This window comes from Anabrus simplex, chromosome 3, assembly GCF_040414725.1.
Source record: "Anabrus simplex isolate iqAnaSimp1 chromosome 3, ASM4041472v1, whole genome shotgun sequence".
In the NCBI taxonomy this organism is placed as follows: Eukaryota; Metazoa; Arthropoda; class Insecta; order Orthoptera; family Tettigoniidae; genus Anabrus; species Anabrus simplex.
The window spans coordinates 158,587,643-158,609,046 of record NC_090267.1 but is presented as its reverse complement, the minus strand read 5'-3'; the positions used below and the strand labels follow the sequence as shown (position 1 = coordinate 158,609,046).

Genomic DNA, 21,404 nt, shown 5'->3' with positions numbered 1-21,404 from the left:
AAGGATTTTTAGAATCGTTACAGTAGTTTCTGAGATTACCCTCCAGATATACACAAACTAACACAATTTGTGCTCTCTCTTTATTATATTTGTATAGATTAAAGGAGTCGGACTGATTTTGTCTTTTTATGATTAGATCAAAAACTTACGATGAACGAGGTGTGGTTGAATGACGAGCATTCTAATGTTTCCGTGTCATTAGACTCCACGAATATGCTACAACCTGCCAAAGTAATGAAGTTTTCTTCGTGGATTGACGTTCATGATGCTTCTATTCCAACAGATGAGTTGGAAGGATATTTAAAGCAAAATTGTGGAATGGAAGAAGATGGATATAGTGTCCTATTGGAGAACAAACGGACAAAACTATTCAAAACTTCACCAGATCGCTAAGAAAGTAATATGTATGCAAGCATCAAGTTCAGCTTCAGAGAGAAATTTCAGTTCAGCGGGCTTCATTCTTTTCTACAACCAGACAATTGCTGATGCTCTTCTTTTCATTCACAGTAATTCCATTCCGCCACCATTAACAATGACCAATAAACTACGCACACTAATTAAAAGCTATGTTCAGGTTTATTTTTATTGTTGGCATATTGCACGTCATTTCTGTTTATATTTTATTTTGAAGTAAACGCGAATTAAGTCCTATGAATATGCTTCGTGTTATTTAGATTAATTTTCAGTTAACTTGATGTCAATTGCAAATGAATATTAGTTTATAATAAAGTTTCTGTGTTTTCAATTATTATTATTATTATTATTATTATTATTATTATTATTACAGTGCAGGAGAAATCTGTACCGTTTAATTTCCAAATGCGATTAGCCTACTTTAAAATATGTTATTAGCGCACGGGAATTCGTAGAGTGAATGATCCGAATAGTAGTGTGACATGAACATTTCATTGTGCACAGCGCACATGTTATTGTGGAGAAGTACTCAAGGTTATTCCACTGAGCCCGCCCAGTACGGTGGACTGTGGTGGGCCGTATAAGCCCAGTGCTGTGGGCTAGAACGCTGCCACATCAGAAGAGAACGGCACTGCACGGGCTGGGCTGCCGGAGCCCGTGGGTCTGGGTGCAGGACTCTGAGGCGAGGGACTCCTTGGAAACAACTTGGTGAACGAAATGGAATTCGATGGGGAGCTATCAATATTAATGGGGCTTATGGAAGAAAGAAAGAAAGTAGAACTGTCTGAGTCAGCAAAGAGGATGCATCTGGATGTGTTAGGAGTAAGTGATATTCGGGTAAAAGAAGTTAATGAGGAAGAGATAGGAGATTATAAAGTGTACTTGACGGGTGTTAGAAAGGGAAGGGCAGAGTCTGGGGTAGGGCTCTTTATCAGAAATACCATTGCACGCAACCTAGTTTCTGTCAGGCATGTAAATGAGCGAATTATGTGGGTAGATTTGTCAGTTGGAGGAATTAGGACAAGAATTGTGTCCATGTATTCACCATGTGAGGGTGCAGATGAGGATGAAGTTGACAAGTTTTATGAAGCATTGAGTGACATCGTGGTCAGGGTCAACAGCAAGGATAGAATAGTGCTAATGGGCGATTTCAATGCGAGAGTTGGGAATAGAACTGAAGGATACGAAAGGGTAATTGGTAAATGTAGGGAAGATAATAGGAATGGGAAGCGTTTGCTGGATTTTTGTGCTAGTATGGGTTTAGCTGTTATGAATACATTCTTCAAGCATAAGGCTATTCACCGCTACACATGGGAGGCTAGCGGTACCAGATCCATAATAGACTATATCTTAACAGACTTTGAATTCAGGAAATTGGTTAGGAATGTACAAGTTTTTTGCGGATTTTTCGGTGATACAGACCACTATCTGATCTGTAGTGAATTAAGTATCTCTAGGGCTAGGGTAGAGAAAGTCAAATCTGTCAGCAAACGAATAAGGGTAGAAAATCTCCAGGACGAGGAAATTAGACAGAAGTACATGGATATGATTAGTGAGAAGTTTCAAACAGTAGACAGTAAGCAGGTTCAGGGTATAGAAAGTGAATGGGTGGCATACAGGGATGCTGTAGTAGAAATAGCAAGGGAATGCCTAGGAACAACTGTGTGTAAAGATGGAAAAAGGCGAACATCTGGTGGAATGATGAGGTGAGGGCAGCCTGTAAACGTACAAAAGAAGGCTTATCAGAAATGGCTCCAAACAAGGGCCAAGGCAGACAGGGAGTTGTACGAAGATGAAAGAAACAGAGCGAAACAAATAGTTGTTGAATCCAAAAAGAAGTCATGGGAAGATTTTGGTAATAACCTGGAAAGGCTAGGTCAAGCAGCAGGGAAACCTTTCTGGACAGTAATAAAGAATCTTAGGAAGGGAGGGAAAGAGGAAATGAACAGTGTTTTGAGTAATTCAGGTGAACTCATAATAGATCCCAGGGAATCACTGGAGAGATGGAGGGAATATTTTGAACATCTTCTCAATGTAAAAGGAAATCATCCTGGTGGTGTTGCAAACAGCCAAGCTCATGGGGAGGAGGAAAATGATGTTGGTGAAATTATGCTAGAGGAAGTGGAAAGGATGGTAAAAAAAACTCCATTGTCATAAGGCAGCAGGAATAGATGAAATTAGACCTGAAATGGTGAAGTATAGTGGGGAGGCAGGGATGAAATGGCTTCATAGAGTAGTAAAATTAGCGTGGAGTGTTGGTAAGGTACCTTCAGATTGGACAAAATCAGTAATTGCACCTATATATAAGCAAGGGAACAGGAAGGATTGCAACAACTATTGAGGTATCTCATTGATTAGTATACCAGGCAAAGTATTCACTGGCATCTTGGAAGGGAGGATGCGATCAGTTGTTGAGAGGAAGTTGGATGAAAACCAGTGCGGTTTCAGACCACAGAGAGGCTGTCAGGATCAGATTTTTCAGTATGCGCCAGGTAATTGAAAAATGCTACGAGACGAATAGGCAGTTGTGTTTATGTTTCGTAGATCTAGAGAAAGCATATGACAGAGTACCGAGGGAAAAGATGTTCACTATACTGGGGGACTATGGAATTAAAGGTAGATTATTAAAATCAATCAAAGGCATTTATGTTGACAATTGGGCTTCAGTAAGAATTGATGGTAGAATGAGTTCTTGGCTCAGGGTACTTACAGGGGTTAGACAAGGCTGTAATCTTTCACCTTTGCTGTTCGTAGTTTACATGGATCATCTGCTGAAAGAAAAAAAATGTCAGGGAGGGATTCAGTTAGGTGGAAATGTAGTAAGCAGTTTGGCCTATGCTGACGACTTGGTCTTAATGGCAGACTGTGCCGAAAGCCTACAGTCTAATATCTTGGAACTTGAAAATAAGTGCAATGAGTATGGTATGAAAATTAGCCTCTCGAAGACTAAATTGGTGTCAGTAGGTAAGAAATTCAACAATTGAATGTCAGATTGGTGATACAAAGCTAGAATAGGTCGACAATTTCAAGTATTTAGGTTGTGTGTTTTCCCAGGATGGTAATATAGTAAGTGAGATTGAATCTATGTGTAGTAAAGAAGTAGTAGTACAGAAGACGGGAAGGAAGATAGGAGTCCCCCAAACAATGTACAGGTTACAGTAGGAGGGGAAGGAGAGGGAGGAGTTGTAGAAGACAGGTGGTCTAATGTTCTAAGGGGAAGGAGATTGCAGGCCAAGGGGTCTATTCAGGATCAGAATTCAGGACAGGTGTCAGTGCGAAATCGGTACGAGTCACTCCAGGTAGAACAACAGAGGGAAGATGAGGGACAGGGAACTGTTGCTGAGATGCGTGGAAGTAGGAGGAAGGGAAAAGGTAGGAAAGGGAAATGTAGAGTAGAGGATAGGAAAAGACAGGTGGAACAGGGTCATGGGAAGGAGAAAAGGGAGGAGGAAGTAGCTTCTGCAGCTATCAGGAAAGATAGGGCTGACCAGGAGGGGAGGGGATCAAATGAGGTGGGTAGGGTTGAGGCTCTGGTCATGGGGGATTCCATCGTTAGACACGTGGGGAAAGTGTGTGGAGGAAAGGGAACCAGGGTAGAATGTTATCCAGGAATTAGGTTGAGGCAGATGTTGAGGAAAGTAGAAGAGAGGGAGGAGGGGAAGGAGAAGGTGGTAGTGTTTCACGTTGGTACCAACAACGTAAGGCAAGCTGATATAAGTACCAACATAGTTGGAGATGTGTGGGATCTGGTAAATGCAGCACGGGTGAAGTTTAAGAAAGCGGAGATTGTTATTAGTGGAATACTGTGTAGGAGGGATACTGACTGGAGGGTGATTGGGGATTTAAATGAGACTATGGAGTGGGTATGTGGGAAACTGGGAGTGAAATTTCTAGATCCTAATGGGTGGGTAGGAGAAAGGGATCTGCGCTCGGATGGCCTTCATTTAAACCGCAGTGGTACGTATAAGTTAGGAAATTTGTTTGGAAGGGTAATAGGGAGGTACATTCAGGGAAACGGGATGGCCTAGGGAGCGGTGATAAGGGAACAGGGAACTGGAAATCAAGTAGGGATGACATAAAATTGTTAGTGTTGAACTGTAGAAGTATTGTAAAGAAAGGAATAGAATTAAGTAATTTAATAGATATATATTTACCAGATATTGTAATAGGAGTTGAATCATGGCTGAGAAATGATATAATGGATGCAGAAATTTTCTCACGGCACTGGAGTGTGTATCGTAGAGATAGGATAGGAAAGGTGGGAGGGGGAGTTTTCATTCTGGTGAAAGAAGAATTTGTAAGCTACGAAAAAGTTAAAGATGAGACACATGAAATTCTAGGTGTAAGGCTCATTTCTAAAGATAATAGGCAACTTGATATATTTGGAGTGTACAGATCGGGAAAGGGTAGCACTGATGCGGATTCGGAATTATTTGATAGGATAGTCAGCTATGTGGGAAACGACATGGAAAGAAATGTGATTGTAGCGGGAGATCTGAATTTGCCAGATGTCAATTGGGAAGGAAATGCGAACGACAGGAAGCATGACCAACAAATGGCAAATAAGTTAATATGGGAAGGACAGCTGATTCAGAAAGTGATGGAACCAACCAGAGGGAAAAATATTTTGGATGTGGTTCTGATAAAACCAGATGAGCTCTATAGGGAAACTGAAGTAATAGATGGTATTAGTGATCATGAAGCTGTTTTTGTGGTAGTTAAAAATAAATGTGATAGAAAGGAAGGTCTTAAAAGTAGGACTGTTAGGCAGTACCATATGGCTGATAAAGCAGGTATGAGGCAGTTTCTAAAAAGTAACTATGATCGGTGGAAAACGGTAAATAAAAATGTAAACAGACTCTGGGATGGGTTTAAAGAAATTGTTGAGGAATGCGAAAACAGGTTTGTACCTTTAAGGGTGGTAAGGAATGGTAAAGACCCACCTTATTATAATAGAGAAATAAAGAGACTAAGAAGGAGGTGCAGACTGGAAAGAAATAGAGTTAGAAATGGCTGTGGAAGTAAGGAGAAATTGAAGGAACTTACTAGAAAATTGAATCTAGCAAAGAAGGCAGCTAAGGATAACATGATGGCAAGCATAATTGGCAGTCATACAAATTTTAGTGAAAAATGGAAGGGTATGTATAGGTATTTTAAGGCAGAAACAGGTTCCAAGAAGGACATTCCAGGAATAATTAATGAACAAGGGGAGTGTGTATGTGATGATCTTCAAAAGGCAGAAGTATTCAGTCAGCAGTATGTAAAGATTGTTGGTTACAAGGATAATGTCGAGATAGAGGAAGAGACTAAGGCCAAAGAAGTAATAAAATTTACATATGATAACAATGTCATTTACAATAAGATACAAAAGTTGAAAACTAAAAAAGCGGCTGGAATTGATCAGATTTCTGGGGATATACTAAAGACAATGGGTTGGGATATAATACCATATCTGAAGTACTTATTTGATTATTGTTTGGCCGAAGGACCTATACCAGATGAATGGAGAGTTGCTATAGTAGCCCCTGTGTATAAAGGAAAGGGTGATAGACATAAAGCTGAAAATTACAGGCCAGTAAGTTTGACATGCATTGTATGTAAGCTTTGGGAAGGCATTCTTTCTGATTATATTAGACATGTTTGTGAAATTAATAACTGGTTCGATAGAAGGCAATTCGGTTTTAGGAAAGGTTATTCCACTGAAGCTCAACTAGTAGGATTCCAGCAAGATATAGCAGATATCTTGGATTCTGGAGGTCAAATGGACTGTATCGCGATTGACATGTCTAAAGCATTTGATAGGGTGGATCATGGGAGACTACTGGCAAAAATGAGTGCAATTGGACTAGACAAAAGAGTGACTGAATGGGTTGCTATATTTCTAGAAAATAGATCTCAGAGAGTTAGAGTAGGTGAAGCTTTGTCTGACCCTGTAATAGTTGAGAGGGGAGTTCCTCAGGGCAGTGTTATCGGACCTTTATGTTTTCTTATATATATAAATGATATGAGTAAAGGAGTGGAATCGGAGCTAAGGCTTTTTGCGGATGATGTTATTCTCTATAGAGTGATAAATAAGTTACAAGATTGTGAGCAACTGCAACGTGACCTCGAAAATATTGTGAGATGGACAGCAGGCAATGGTATGTTGATAAATGGGGCTAAAAGTCAGGTTGTGAGTTTTACAAATATTAAAAGTCCTCTCAGTTTTAATTACTGCGTTGATGGGGTGAAAGTTCCTTTTGGGGATCATTGTAAGTATCTAGGTGTTAATATAAGGAAAGATCTTCACTGGGGTAATCACATAAATGGGATTGTAAATAAAGGGTACCGATCTCTGCACATGGTTATGAGGGTGTTTAGGGGTTGTAGTAAGGATGTAAAGGAGAGTGCATATAAGTCTCTGGTAAGACCCCAACTAGAGTATGGTTCCAGTGTATGGGACCCTCACCAGGATTACCTGATTCAAGAACTGGAAAAAATCCAAAGAAAAGCAGCTCGATTTGTTCTGGGTGATTTCCGACAAAAGAGTAGCGTTACAAAAATGTTGCAATGTTTGGGTTGGGAAGAATTGAGAGAAAGAAGAAGAGCTGCTCGACTAAGTGGTATGTTCCGAGCTGTCAGCGGAGAGATGGCGTGGAATGACATTAGTAGACGAATAGGTTTGAATGGCGTCTATAAAAGTAGGAAAGATCATAATATGAAGATAAAGTTGGAATTCAAGAGGACAAACTGGGGCAAATATTCATTTATAGGAAGGGGAGTTAGGGATTGGAATAACTTACCAAGGGAGATGTTCAATAAATTTCCAATTTCTTTGAAATCATTTCGGAAAAGGCTAGGAAAGCAACAGATAGGGAATCTGCCACCTGGGCGACTGCCCTAAATGCAGATCAGTATTGATTGATTGATTGATATTGATTGAATGCAGTGAGCTAGCAGTTGCGATCAGCAGTATTCTGTAAGAAGGAAGTCAGCTGCCAGACAAAACTATCTTTACATCGAGTTGTTTTCAGACCAATTTTGCTTTACGGGAGCGAAAGCTGGGTGGACTCAGGATCTTAATCATAAGTTAGAAGTAACAGATATTAAAGTAGCAAGAATGATTGCTGGTACAAACAGGAGGGAACAATGGCAAAGGGGGGTACTCGGAATGAGGAGATAAAGGCTAATTTAGGAATGAACTCAATGAATGAAGTTGTACGCATAAACCGGCTTCGGTGGTGGGTCATGTGAGGTGAATGGAGGAGGATAGGTTACCTAGGAGAATAATGGACTCTGCTATGGAGGGTAAGAGAAGTAGAGAGAGACCACGACGATGATGGTTAGACTCAGTTTCTAATGATTTAAAGATAAGAGGTATAGCACTAAATGAGGTCACAACACTACTTGCAAATCGAGGATTGTGGCGACATTTAGTAAATTCTCAGAGGCTTGCAGACTGAACGCTGAAAGGCATAACAGTCTATAATGATAATGTATGTGTATGTATGTATGTTTGCTAATCAGTGGAGGGTATAACTCTGCCATCGCCGTCATAAAGGTCGGAAGATAAAAAGAAAAGAAAATATACACTAAGTGTTCTTAGAAACTAGGATAATGACTGACTCTGGCTGGTCAGTGAATATTTCTATGATATTTTAGATAATAAAGTAGGCTTCTCTCAATACTCTTGACAGTTCAAGCAATATTTTCTGAATATTACAATAAATTTTCCAAGTTACAGTGTTCCTAGATCTTTTTCAAGAACACCGTTTCTAAATTTTGAATCTGCAGGGCACACTTAAATAGTCAAACTTCAATAACTAGTGGAGTAGAGACAGCTATTGTCAATTATTTTATAGCTTGTGTAGTTGAAAATTATTTCCGATATTTAGCCAGTCAGCCTTTTAATATTTATTAAGCATTTAATGTAATCTTACCTGAAGATTATGTTTGATGCTGTAGAGATATTTTTACCTCCATGAATTTTAACTGCCAAGTCAGGCTGAGGTCGAACTTTCCATTCCTTGTAGCATGTATCAGAATACTGGGTAAAATCCCATCCTTTCTTTTCAAACATATCATGCCTGCCATCTGAACACATGGGCATTACCATCTCTGTACAGGCCTGTTGAAAGAAAAACTGGCTGTTAAGGCATGAAATATTTCTTCCTTTTTATAATGTTGTTGCTTGAGTCATCAGTCCATAGACTGGTTTGATGCAGCTCTCCATGCCACCCTATCCTGTGCTAACCTTTTCATTTCTACGTAACTATTGCATCCTACATCTGCTCTAATCTGCTTGTCATATTCATACCTTGGTCTACCCCTACCGTTCTTACCACCTACCAAAAACCAAACCAAACCCCATGGCACTACAGCCCTTGAAGGGCCTTGGCCTACCAAGCGACCGCTGCTCAGCCCGAAGGCCTGCAGATTACGAGGTGTCGTGTGGTCAACACGACGAATCCTCTCGGCCGTTATTCTTGGCTTTCTAGACCGGGGCCGCTATCTCACCGTCAGATAGCTCCTCATTTCTAATCACGCAGGCTGAGTGGACCTCGAACCAGCCCACAGGTCCAGGTAAAAATCCCTGACCTGGCCGGGAATCGAACCCGGGGCCTCCGGGTAAGAGGCAGGCACGCTACCCCTACACCACGGGGGCCGGCTCTTACCACCTACACTTCCTTCAAAAACCAACTGAACAAGTCCTGGGTGTCTTAAGATATGTCCTATCATTCTATCTCTTCTTCTCGTCAAATTTAGCCAAATCGGTCTCCTCTCACCAATTCGATTCAGTATCTCTTCATTCGTGATTCGATCTATCCATCTCACCTTCAGCATTCTTCTGTAACTCCACATTTCAAAAGCTTCTATTCTCTTTCTTTCTGAGCTAGTTATCGTCCATGTTTCACTTCCATACAATGCCATGTTCCACACGAAAATCTTCAAAAACATATTTCTAATTCCGATATCAATGTTTGAAGTAAGCAAATTTCTTTTCTTAACACATTCATGCCCGTATCCCAGTTATTGCCTATAGCACGTGACCATGCTATGGACCGTATCTGAGTTAGCCCAGATAAGCGCAACCTTGAACTCGAGCCGTTCCTACGCAGCTGGGATCTATTTTGGTCACAAATATGTGCGAGAGAGATGAAAGTAATTCCCTTATGAATGTTTCTACTCACTGAAAACCACATGGCCACGGCGATTTTCCCTTCCAATGCACTTTCTTTGTTTTGTTTCTGAAGGTAGCCTAGCGCTCGCACAACTAGCTGCGTATTTTGTGATTGCTCAAGCGTGTGTATAGTTGCGTTCTGAAGTATAACCATGATGTGTAGGGACAATATAAATGGTGCAAGTGATGCGAATTTACAAAGCACAGTTTTTCAACTGCTTGAAAATTATCTTGGCCAGGAGTATACAGTCTATATTGGACAATTATTACAAATTGCGTTGGACTCGCAAAACAGTTATGGGAACAGAACACTGCCATATGTGGAACAATACGGTCGAATAGGGGTGTACCAAAAGATCTAAAGGAAAGTGTGACCTACCGCACCCTACAGAGATACTAGAGGACTTCATTAAGGTATGTGGAAAATTTTGTTTCCATATCTTGTTCAGTTTAGAACTTATTGTGAAAATAATTTGTTGTTGTTTGCTCTGCCACTAACAGCTGGGCCAGCCCTTTAAATAGTCGCTCAGATGATGGGCATGAATGTATTAAGAAAGCTCTTCCTGGCTTGTGTTAGTCTGCATTTTATGTCCTCCTTACGTCTGCCATCGTTAGTTATTTTACTATCCAAGTAACAATATTCATCTACTTCCTTTAAGACTTCATTTCCCAATCTAATATTTCCTACATCACCAGTCTTCGTTTGACTGCACTCCATTACTTTTGTTTTGGACTTATTTATTTTCATCTTGTAGTCCTTACCCAAGACTTCATCCATACCATTCAGCAACTTCTCGAGATCTTCTACAGTCTCAGATAAAATAACAATACCATCGGCAAATCTCAAGGTTTTGATTTCCTCTCCGTGGACTGTGATTGCCTTTCCAAATTTCTCTTTGATTTCCTTTACTGCCTGTTCTATTTAAACATTGAAAAGGAGAGGGAACAAACTGCAGCCTTGCCTCACTCCTCTCTGGATTGCTGCTTCTTTTTCAAAGCCCTCAGTTCTTATCACTGCAGACTGATTTTTATACAGATTGGAGATAATTCTTCGTTCTCGGTATCTGATGCCTATGATCTTCAGAATCATGAATAGCTTTGTCCAATCAACATTATCGAATGCCTTTTCTAGATCTACGAATGCCATGTACGTGGGCTTGTCCTTCTTGATTCGGTCCTCTAAGATCAGACGTAAAGTCAGGATTGCTTCACGTGTTCCTACATTTCTTCTGAAGCCAAATTGATCTTCTCCCAACTCAGCTTCAACTTGTTTTTCCATTCTTCTGTAAATAATACATGTTAAAATTTTGCAGGCATGAGATACTAAACTAATGGTGCGGTAATTTTTACACCTGTCAGCACCAGCTTTCTTGGGAATAGGTATAACAACATTCTGCTGAAAATCGGATGGGACTTCTCCTGTCTCATACATCTTGCACACTAAATGAAATAACCTTGCCATGCTGGTTTCTCTTAAGGCAGTCAGTAATTCAGAGGGAATGTCATCAATTCCAGATGCCTTGTTCCTATTGAGGTCACTCACAGCTCTGTCAAACTCTGACCTCAAAATTGGGTCTCCCATTTCATCAACATCAACAGCCTCTTCATGTTCCAGACCCAAATTATCTACATCTTTACCTTGATACAACTGTTGGATATGCTCCTGCCATCTTTCTGCTTTGTCTTCTTTCCCTAGAAGTGGCTTTCCATCTGAGCTCTTAATATTCATACACCTAGATTTCCTTTCTCCAAAGGTTTCCTTGATTTTCCTGTATGCAGCATCTACCTTTCCCAGGACCACACAGCCTTCGACATCCTTGCACTTCTCCTTCAGCCATTCTTCCTTAGCTACCTTGCACTTTCTATCCACTTGATTCTTTAATCGCCTGTATTCTTTTCTGCCCTCTTCATTTCTAGCATTCCTGTATTTTCGTCATTCATCAATCAGGTCTAGTATCTTCTGAGTTATCCACTAATTCTTAGTTGATCTTTTCTTCCTTCCTAACATTTCTTCAGCAGCCCTACTGACTTCATTTTTCATTACTCTCCACTCTTCCTCAAGTGTTTCCTTCAGCCTTTTCATTTAGTCCTTGTGCAACATGTTCCTTGAAACAATCCCTCACACTCTTTTCTTCCAACTTGTCTAGATCCAGTATTTTTTCATTCTTTCCTTTCTTCAATTTCTTCAACTTCAGATGGCATTTCATGACCAACAAGTTGTGGTCAGAGTCCACGTCTACTCCTGGGAAAATTTTGCAATCCAACACCTGGTTTCTGAATCTCTGCCTAATCATAATGAAGTCTATTTGATACCTTCCAGTGTCTCCAGGTCTCGTCCACATATACAGCCGTAGTTTGTGGTGTTTGAACCAAGTATTGGCAAGGACTAAATTATAATCAGTGCAGAATTCAACCAGCTGACTTCCTCTTTCGTTCCTTTGTCCCAATCCAAATTCTCCTACTGTACTACCTTCTCTTCCTTGGCCTACCACTGAATTCCAGTCTCCCATCACAATTAGATTCTCGTCACCTTTTTCATATTGTATTAAATCTTCTATCTCCTCGTATATCCTTTCAATTTCTTCATCATCCGCTGAACTAGTAGGCATATAGACCTGCACTATTGCAGTGGGCATTGGTTTGGTGTCTATCTTGACGACAATAATTCTTTCACTATGCTGGTCGTAGTAGCTTACCCGCTGCCCTATTTTCTTATTCATTATTAAACCAACTCCTGCATTTCCCCTGTTTGATTTTGTGTTGATAATTCGGTAGTCGCCTGACCAAAAATCCTGTTCTTCCTGCCAACGTACTACACTTATACCAACTACATCTAACTTTAGCCTATCCATCTCCCTTTTCAGATTCTCTAACCTACCACAACGATTCAAACTTCTAACATTCCACGCTCTGACTCGCAGAATGTCAGTATCCATCTTCCTGATGATCGCCCCCTCTCGTGTAGTCCCCACCCGAAAATCCGAATGGGGGACTAGTTTACCTCCGGAATATTTTACCCGGGAGGAAGCCATCATCAGTACATCATTCATACAGAGAGAGCTGCATGTCCTCGGGAGGTAGTTACGGCTGTAGTTTCCCGTTGCTTTCAGCTGTGTAGCAGTATCAACACAGCTAAGCCATGTTGAGTATTATTACAAGGCCGTATCAGTCAATCATCTAGACTGCCGCTCTTGCAACTACCGAAAGTCTGCTACTCCCCTTTCGATGAACCATTCGTTAATCTGGTCTCTCAACAGATATCCATCCGATATGGTTGCACCTGCGGCTCGGCTATCTGCATCATTGGGACACGCAAGCCTCCCCACCACGGCAAGGTCACATGGTTCGCACTTATTACACTTATATCACCAGTACACTGCTGAAGTTATAGGGAAAGATCACCAGTAGGCTCCTGCAAAACTGCATTATCCAGACAGCTGGTTTGACATTTTGGCTTGTCAGAGTTAAAAATGGTTTCATATATAAGTTTCATGGACTTTAAGAATGTGTACCTAAAAAATGAGAAATATCCATAATGGCAACTCCTTATGCTATACCATTTGAACATTTTAATAATTAAAATGCACCCCTTATCATCACTGTAATTATTACTAAGAATTACTGTTTTTCCGCCTTCAGATGGAACTTAAGGCAATATTCATTAGGGGTAAAGTGAGGAAATGATCAGAAATGAGCATGATAACAGCGTTCTGGTTAGTGCTGACATCAACTGGGAAGTATCTGAAGCCTCCCGTAAAGCAACCATGACAGGAAACAGCTTCTTTACAGTCTGGTGGACATTCTGTGTTTTGTGATATTTTATTATTAGGAAGTCAATTCAGTAATTGCCAGGTAACATTATGAAACATTATAATAATTTTACAGAATGTGGTACCAGAGGAAGTAATAATATGAGTTTGTTACAGTTTTAATATCTAACTTTGCTAAGAAGTGGTGATGTGCAATTTCCACTATGACTAGTGTGATGACAGAGCCCACAATTACAGTGAGAAAGACATTTGCATCGTATGCGGTGATATAGGCCAGGTCAAGGAAAAGTGGTATAAGTGAACTCTATGCTTAGATTGGGTGCATGCAGCATGCCATGGCTATGACACCATAAAGTTTAATTATTGTTTGAGGTGACTGATGAACTAGTGATTTATCTATCTATCTATTTATTTAATTTTTATTTCCTATGGTTCTAAATGGGCGATCAGAATCACCTATCTGTTTGGGCAACTCCAATCTATTATATGTGTTGTAATAATCTCCATTTTCTCTGTTAAGATAATATTTTCTGTACTTCTATGTGTAATCAAGAATATAACATGCCAGTAAACAATTATCCATTTTGCTTGATTTCCTGGGGAAAAAAAAAAGAAGCTGATTTCTATTAGTCATCACTTAATTAATTGGAATTTTCCCTCTCTGTCCCTACATTTGCTCATTTGCTAGTTACTGAAAGGAACAAACACGTGAAAATAAAGTCATATATCTCAACTCTGACAGAAGATTGTAAATACTGTAAAAGAAATGGCAAAAATGATACGTCAGCTATGTCATGTAAAGAAATGCAATTCTTCAATTGGACAAATCAGTGTAAGTATAGTCTGAAATGTGGCTATGATAATTGATTTAGTTCAGATAGTACAAGTATAATGGTTTTGTTGATATTAAGGAAAAGGAATATAAATCAAGTTACAATGTTTTGATTTGCCAGCGTGGCTTCCCGTGATTACTCAAAACTGTATAAGTGAACTGCTGTCAACAAACTTACTAATATGTGTATAGAATGCTGTCTTGCTAACACTACGTTTCAATAAAAATCTTTTTTGATTGTTTTTCTCACATTATTGCAAAATGAATCCAACTGGAGTGGCTTTCTCGATGTTGAAACGGCTGGAAATCCAGAAAGCAGTAAAAATTAAAGAAGTGTTTGAGGCTCGAAATGTTTTAATTGTGTTTAAGTGGGAATTAGTGTTTATAGGAGAGTAGGAGGTTGAGTGTGCTTAGTAAAATAAATACACTCTACTACAATAATGTCCTCTGGAACCTTGAAGATTTCGGAGTTCACAAAACAAAGTCATAATGAAAAATACATCCATAATGGTAAGAATGGAAAAAAGAAGGTTAATATTCATTTGATTGTTAAATATGCTACAATTGTTGTTGACAATTCCTGCACATATCCCAGTGTTGGCATGCTTCCTGGCAACTGGAAGCAACTTCAATAATTTCAGAATTTTAATAATTTTAATTTTTTAACCCTGACAGTAACACCATACGTTTTTCTGACGTGTTGTGCGAATGAATGCCATCTATTCCTCTTAAGGAGGGGAGAGTTATCCCCTCCACCACCTCTCTTCCTTGTTCATTCCATCTGGTAATTTTAAATAATAGGCTTTGAGTGACACGTCTTTGAAACGTGCGGTGTAACTAAAGCAATATTTATAGACGTGTTACTGTCAGGGTTAAATTAAATTTTCAAAATTTTCCACCTTTTTAACAACATATCACTGTTTCCCTTATAAATTCCAAGTTTATAAGAATTTTCATACTTTTCCTTTTTTAAAGTGTGTATAAAACCTCCAGCTACAAAATGAAGCTCAATCATTAACATAGACTGTAATTCGGATTTTTTGTTGGCTTTTTATTCTGAGCACCAGAAAATATTTATATTTTTGTAAATAAATATGTTATATCAAATCTAATTTAAATCCCATTGATCTGAATGAGGTACAGATTGTAGTACAACACTATGGGAGGAAACTCTGAAAAATTCATAATTATCCGTGAAACAGTAAGGGAGTTATGAAGGAAACCGTTAAAAAGGCGGGAAATTTTGAACATTTTATTTTTAAATGTTGTAATTAGAATTTTGCCATTATTGAAGTTGCTTCTGATTGCTCTGAAGCATGCCAAACTGGGTTATGTGCAGCATTTGTCAACTACATTTGTAGCATATATAACAATCGAATGAATATTTGCCTATTTTCCCTGTGTTAAGTTAGGTCTCCCCCCTTCTGCCTGTGAATAATTGGAGGTTCTGTGGTTCTGATAATATTTTACTAAACAGATTTTCTAATTTTCAGGTACTTGACTAAAACATATCTTTGTGGATTTGTGTAATGTTAGCATTTCTATTTCAATTGTTGAAGTATTGCCAGCAAACATATCCGGGTCTAACAATGACTGACTGAACTAACTTAAATGATTGAGATATTTTCATGCGAGATACCTGCCTTAGCCCAAATATTCTTCAAGGTACATCACAAGAGCAAAGACTACAGGATGGAAGTAATACTATTCAGACATTGAGAGTGTACTGGAGGACACTTAATAATAATGTTACCGAGCTCGATAGCTGCAGTCGCTTAAGTGCGGCCAGTGTCCAGTATTCGGGAGATAGTATGTTCGAACCCCACTATCGGCAGCTCTGAAAATGGTTTCCCATGGTTTCCCATTTTCACACCAGGCAAATGCTGGGGCTGTACCTTCCTTCCCACTCCTAACCCCTTCCTGTCCCATCGTCGCCATAAGACATATCTGTGTCGGTGCGACGTAAAGCAACTAGCAAAAAAAATAAAAAAAAAATAGCTTCCTTCCCACTCCTAGCCCTTCCCTGTCCCATCGTCGCCATAAGACCTATCTGTGTCGGTGCGACAGAAAAAAAAAAAAAAAAAGAGCAAATAATAATGTTATTGACTTTACGTCCCACTAGCTAGGAACTTTTATGCTCGATGAACCCGAAATATAAATATTACCGGTATATGCCAAAAAACTGAATCTTAATGAGGCTCATAGCTGAATTTCATTATGATACAGGTTCTCCACCAATCAGAGTTCATATTTTAATTATGATACAGGTTCTCCACCAATCAGAATTCAGATTTTCATTATGATACTGCACCCTAATGTCAGTGGCACGAGCACTCTACACTCAGGGTCTTTGACAGGTTCTTATTTCTTATTAAGGGATGGTCTCTGGTAAATTGAACGCCTCAGCTAGCTATCGTGCCTGAGTATGTTAATTTATACTCCCCAGGTTGATCGACGATGAGATGTGACGATAATAACAAGCTGCGTTGGGTATTCTATGGGGAGATCGAAATGTCAAATTGAAAATATGGTGTATCAGACCAGTAAAAATAGAATGTGTACATTATCCGATTTCAAGTTCATCGATGTACCATTAATATCCCGCACAATCACAGACAATCTGATATTTGCTTTAAGGTTGTTTATATTAATGATGTTGACATTGTCTTATAAATCAGAATGAACACAGTGTTGAAATGGATTATCAGAGATGGTTGATAATATCTGTGTTACATTAATAATGACCGAGATATTCTGGATAGGAATAAGTTTATTCAAAGAAAAATCCCTAAATACGTCAAGACGAAACCAAGGTTCGATGTGAACTCCAAATGGGATAATCAAAATGTTGAAATTGCAATCAGTTGTTAATTTGAACATAATACAATGTAATGCAGTGATAACGTTTCATCGTCCATCAAATTCCAATTACTCAAGTTATTTATACGAACACAAGCTCACAACAATCATTAATATTATTGTTCTTTCAGTTATTATGGAAGTGATATCCGACTCCGTCAAGTATAAATGGGCCTAAACATGATACTTAAAAGGTATGGTAAAATGTTCCACCTTTACAATTTTTCATTTTTTTATTTAATTTTATTATTTTTTATTTAATTATTTAAATAACATTTAAAAAATAATGGAACATGTTTCATCTATCTTGTAGACATCATCAGCCGAAAAGTTTTTAAGATTAAGTACAAAGGACAAGGACAAAAACACATTAAAATAAATCGGACTGCCGAATGCGTCAGTTAAAATGTTGAAGAATATGCTGGAATGTTCTGAGCACAACACTTGAATGCCGGTACTGTTAAAAGTGAAATAATTAATAAATAATTAAATAATTTTTATAGTATTGTAAAGGTGGGATATTTCACCGTATCTTTTAAGTGTTCGTACGATAATGCGGACTTTATAAAGAAATTAATTTTATGCCTAAACTTTATAAACCTATGTCATAATGATCATTATTCGGCTTTGATATCATTCCATTGCATATATTGAAATTATTGTTTTATATGTGACAAATTTTCTGATGGATTACATTTGCTTCCTGTGCCCAGTCCTACCAATAATGCTCTTTCATGATTAGAAATTCAAAATGAAATTAATCCTAAAATAAACTGTCCTGAAGGTACTCGCACAGACATAAGGCTAAACACGTAATAGCCTCCACACATACCTCCGAGGATCTATCCTAACAGTAAGAAGAATAAGATGACATGAAACAATAACAATTTAACAAAATCATATTTAAATAATAAAATCAACAGATCACATGATATCAAATCTACAAATTAAATTACTACTCAATCCATGAACTGTTACTACTAACTTATATTAGATATCATGATGTATATGGTGGTAGCTATGTGTGTAGTAAATAATAACTATACCGCATGCATCCTGTCATAAAATCAATCATTGTATGTAACATAAAGTGGTACGGATCATTAATACTAAAATCATAACCTTGCTGGAGTATATCTTTATAATATAACCAAAGATAATTCATGAATAGTAATCACAACCATTACTAAGTCGATGTTCTCATATACATACATAAAATATATAATGAACACATGTCGCCCTAGGCATGCACAATACAGATGAAAAGTATGCATTTTATGATGGATTACAGTGTTAAATCTCATCAAATCTCATACAAATTCAAGTGATTTCATACGCACGACACATCTCATAATATGAATCAGGTACATTTGGACACATCACTCGCCTTCAATGCATATCATAATATAATTCAATACCAACCTACCATTTACCATCACTTGTAGTAACATCACAGTCAGTTAATATTCACTTATCATTCACATATCACTTCGCCTTAAAACCATTAACATAAATTCACGTGTCTATTATCATCCATAAATCAATACCAAATACACAACTTACCTGCGTAATATCAATATTTGACATCATAATATGCAATACCTAAGGTAATTATTCTATTATAAGCCATGCCGCCAACAATAGTTAACCATTAATTCAGTAACCCACTTCATAACGTTGACATATGACAATACACATCATCATTTCCCCTATATTGCTAGCACTTCTTAAATAGCTTTGACATAAATGATCTACAAATAATTACAGCATCTGTTAACATTTTAACACTTTGAAGACGATGTCACCCCATGTGGGGTGACGGACCCTCATACAAAATATAGTATGTCACCCCTCATGGGGTGACACGGCAGTGTATCCAGGCCTTTCAACTTTAGGCTGTCGCACGAAACTAGCGCTACCATTCGCTGTTGTATTGCATTGCTTGTTCACGTAAGGTGTTCATAGAGTGCAGCGCAGTGCCCATTCCTTTCTCAGCACGCTGGGCATTGCGCAACAAACAGTGGAATTTCTCTGACAGGGGTGACATACGCAACCATCGGAATTCAATTATTAATGGCAAGGAAAATAATGTGGATTGGAGTCTATTATTGCTGTATTCTTACATACTGGTTGAGATTTAGCACTCAGATGAAATTGTAAACTGGGGCTACGTGTGAATAAAAAAAAATGTTTCTGCAAACCTGGGAATCTTCCCCAGTAATTGTCACTGGCTGATGATTTGGTTGAATCATTGCCCGATGCAGCACCGGAATCTTTGCTAGTGTTCTCACTACACAAACTATTGTTGAATTCTGACTCGGAAAAGGTGGCATCACATTGCAAATCCTAAATGTCAACATCTCTTGATTCAACACTCGAGCCCTTTTCAGGTTGTTCTTCTATCTCTCTATCGGTAATCATGGCTTACTCAACACAGAAACACATAACATGAATTAATTTCTTGTCACAAAACTGTAAATTACAAGGAACTCGTTGAAAGGTGCGTAAATCAGCAGCTCACAGTACAGAGCACAGTGTTCCACAACAACAAAGGTAAAAAGGCCGTCACCCCTGTAGGGGTGACATGCGCTTTCTCTGTTGCATAGTCAACCTAATAACCATATGTCACCCCAATGGGAAGACACAAAAATAGTAACTTTGAACATAAAATATGTCTTTGATTATCATCTACGAATGAAATTACGAACATCTGTAGCCCACAACAACCTGAAAAATGTATACGGCATTTCAGCAGTTTACCGCGGAAAAATCAAATGTACACGTCGACGCTAAAGTGTTAAACTCAATGTTGTATACGACACACATATTTATGTTGCACTGTTCATTGAGGAATAATAATAATATTACCCAATATTGAGACCATAGGGGTCAGTATATTTCAACAAATGTTAACGTATAAATTTCAACATTCCTACTATGCTTCAACTTTCATTTAATGGTATAGAAATAGAGAACTGTTCAGTGCACATGTGATGCAGAGTTTTTACAAGTGCACTGTATGTTGCTTTTCCATACTCATGTGTTCATTTCAATAAAACATTTAACAACTTTGATAGAACAACATTTCCCACTAGAAGGCATGGAATGTCATTACCTTTGATATATTTTATGATTTACACACATTAATGAATTACTATTTGCCATTGGGCTTGACGCAAGTGTGATAAACTGATATAACATGAAAACAATACTCTCTCACCCATGGGTAAATAATGCAAGTATTGAGATCAAATTACATTATTATTATTATTATTATTATTATTATTATTATTATTATTATTATTATTATTATTATTATTATTATTATTATTATTATTATTATTATTATTACTACTTGTAATGTATGGCTATGAAGTGTTTAGATCCATTTTGTGATAGTACATATATCACACCCCCCGAATTATATGTAGAAGTTAGAGATATTATTGTCAGTATTCGATTTATTATTATTATTATTATTATTATTATTATTATTATTATTATTATTATTATTATTATTATTATTATTAGTATTTCATTTATATATTTTGCCATTTATATTGGTAAGCTGGAAGATATCCACATATGTAGGTATGAGTAATTTGTTTTGCACGAGTGGGAGAACATTGCTTTAATAACTCTGGTAATTTGAATGAGTCATATGGCTACCCCAGTGTTTGTTGTGATGTACTTGTGTTGGGAAATTCATGAGTCATCTATATATCCCAGCCTGATGAAATGAGCTTGTTGTTGTATTAGGAAAATTTGGTGACTCATGGAATATACCCCAGAGTTTGTTATTGTCTTGGGAGGAAGAAGTAGTTCAGGGCTTGGGCTTGAGAAGAGGACCACCCATGATTGGCTGGCAAGCACCAATCCAGACGTATCATCTGAGAGGAGGGGGATGTTGATGTCTATAAAGGTTGATCATACGGCGGCAACCAAAAACATTGTAGAAAACATTGTAAGGGTGATTGTAGAGGTGATTGTAAAGGAACGAGAAGGAAGATAACTACAACTACAACTACAACTGACGCACTGTACGGAAAGGAAGTGGTGCTGATACATGGTACTGGAGTGACACGGCTGCAATGGACTGGACTTCAAACGTTCGTGGAGCGTAGTCTTGTTATGTTCGTGGAAAGTGGCTGATTGTGGAGAGTGCTTATGCATTAAGTATGGTAGCACTTGTGGCGGCCTAGCATTATATGTTGGTGAAAGCTATCTCAGACTTTCCATAAATTTATGTTGAGGATCGACAGACGTGTGTATATATCTTTACAACAAGTGTTAAAATATGTAAACACAGTAGTACAAGGTACAGTATCTGTGTGATGTGATAACTGCCGATTATGAGAATCGGTAAGTC

General features: G+C 38.2%; 1 protein-coding gene across 1 annotated transcript in view; it reads right to left on the bottom strand.

The window, feature by feature from the left end:
• Positions 1-21,404, bottom strand: part of LOC136866710 (lysosomal Pro-X carboxypeptidase-like) — an 83,519-nt gene that overhangs the window by 16,423 nt on the left and 45,692 nt on the right. The window contains exon 6 of the mRNA XM_068227035.1: positions 8,334-8,521. Within this exon, the coding sequence (XP_068083136.1) occupies positions 8,334-8,521 (188 nt within the window). The remainder of the gene's footprint in view (positions 1-8,333; positions 8,522-21,404) is intronic.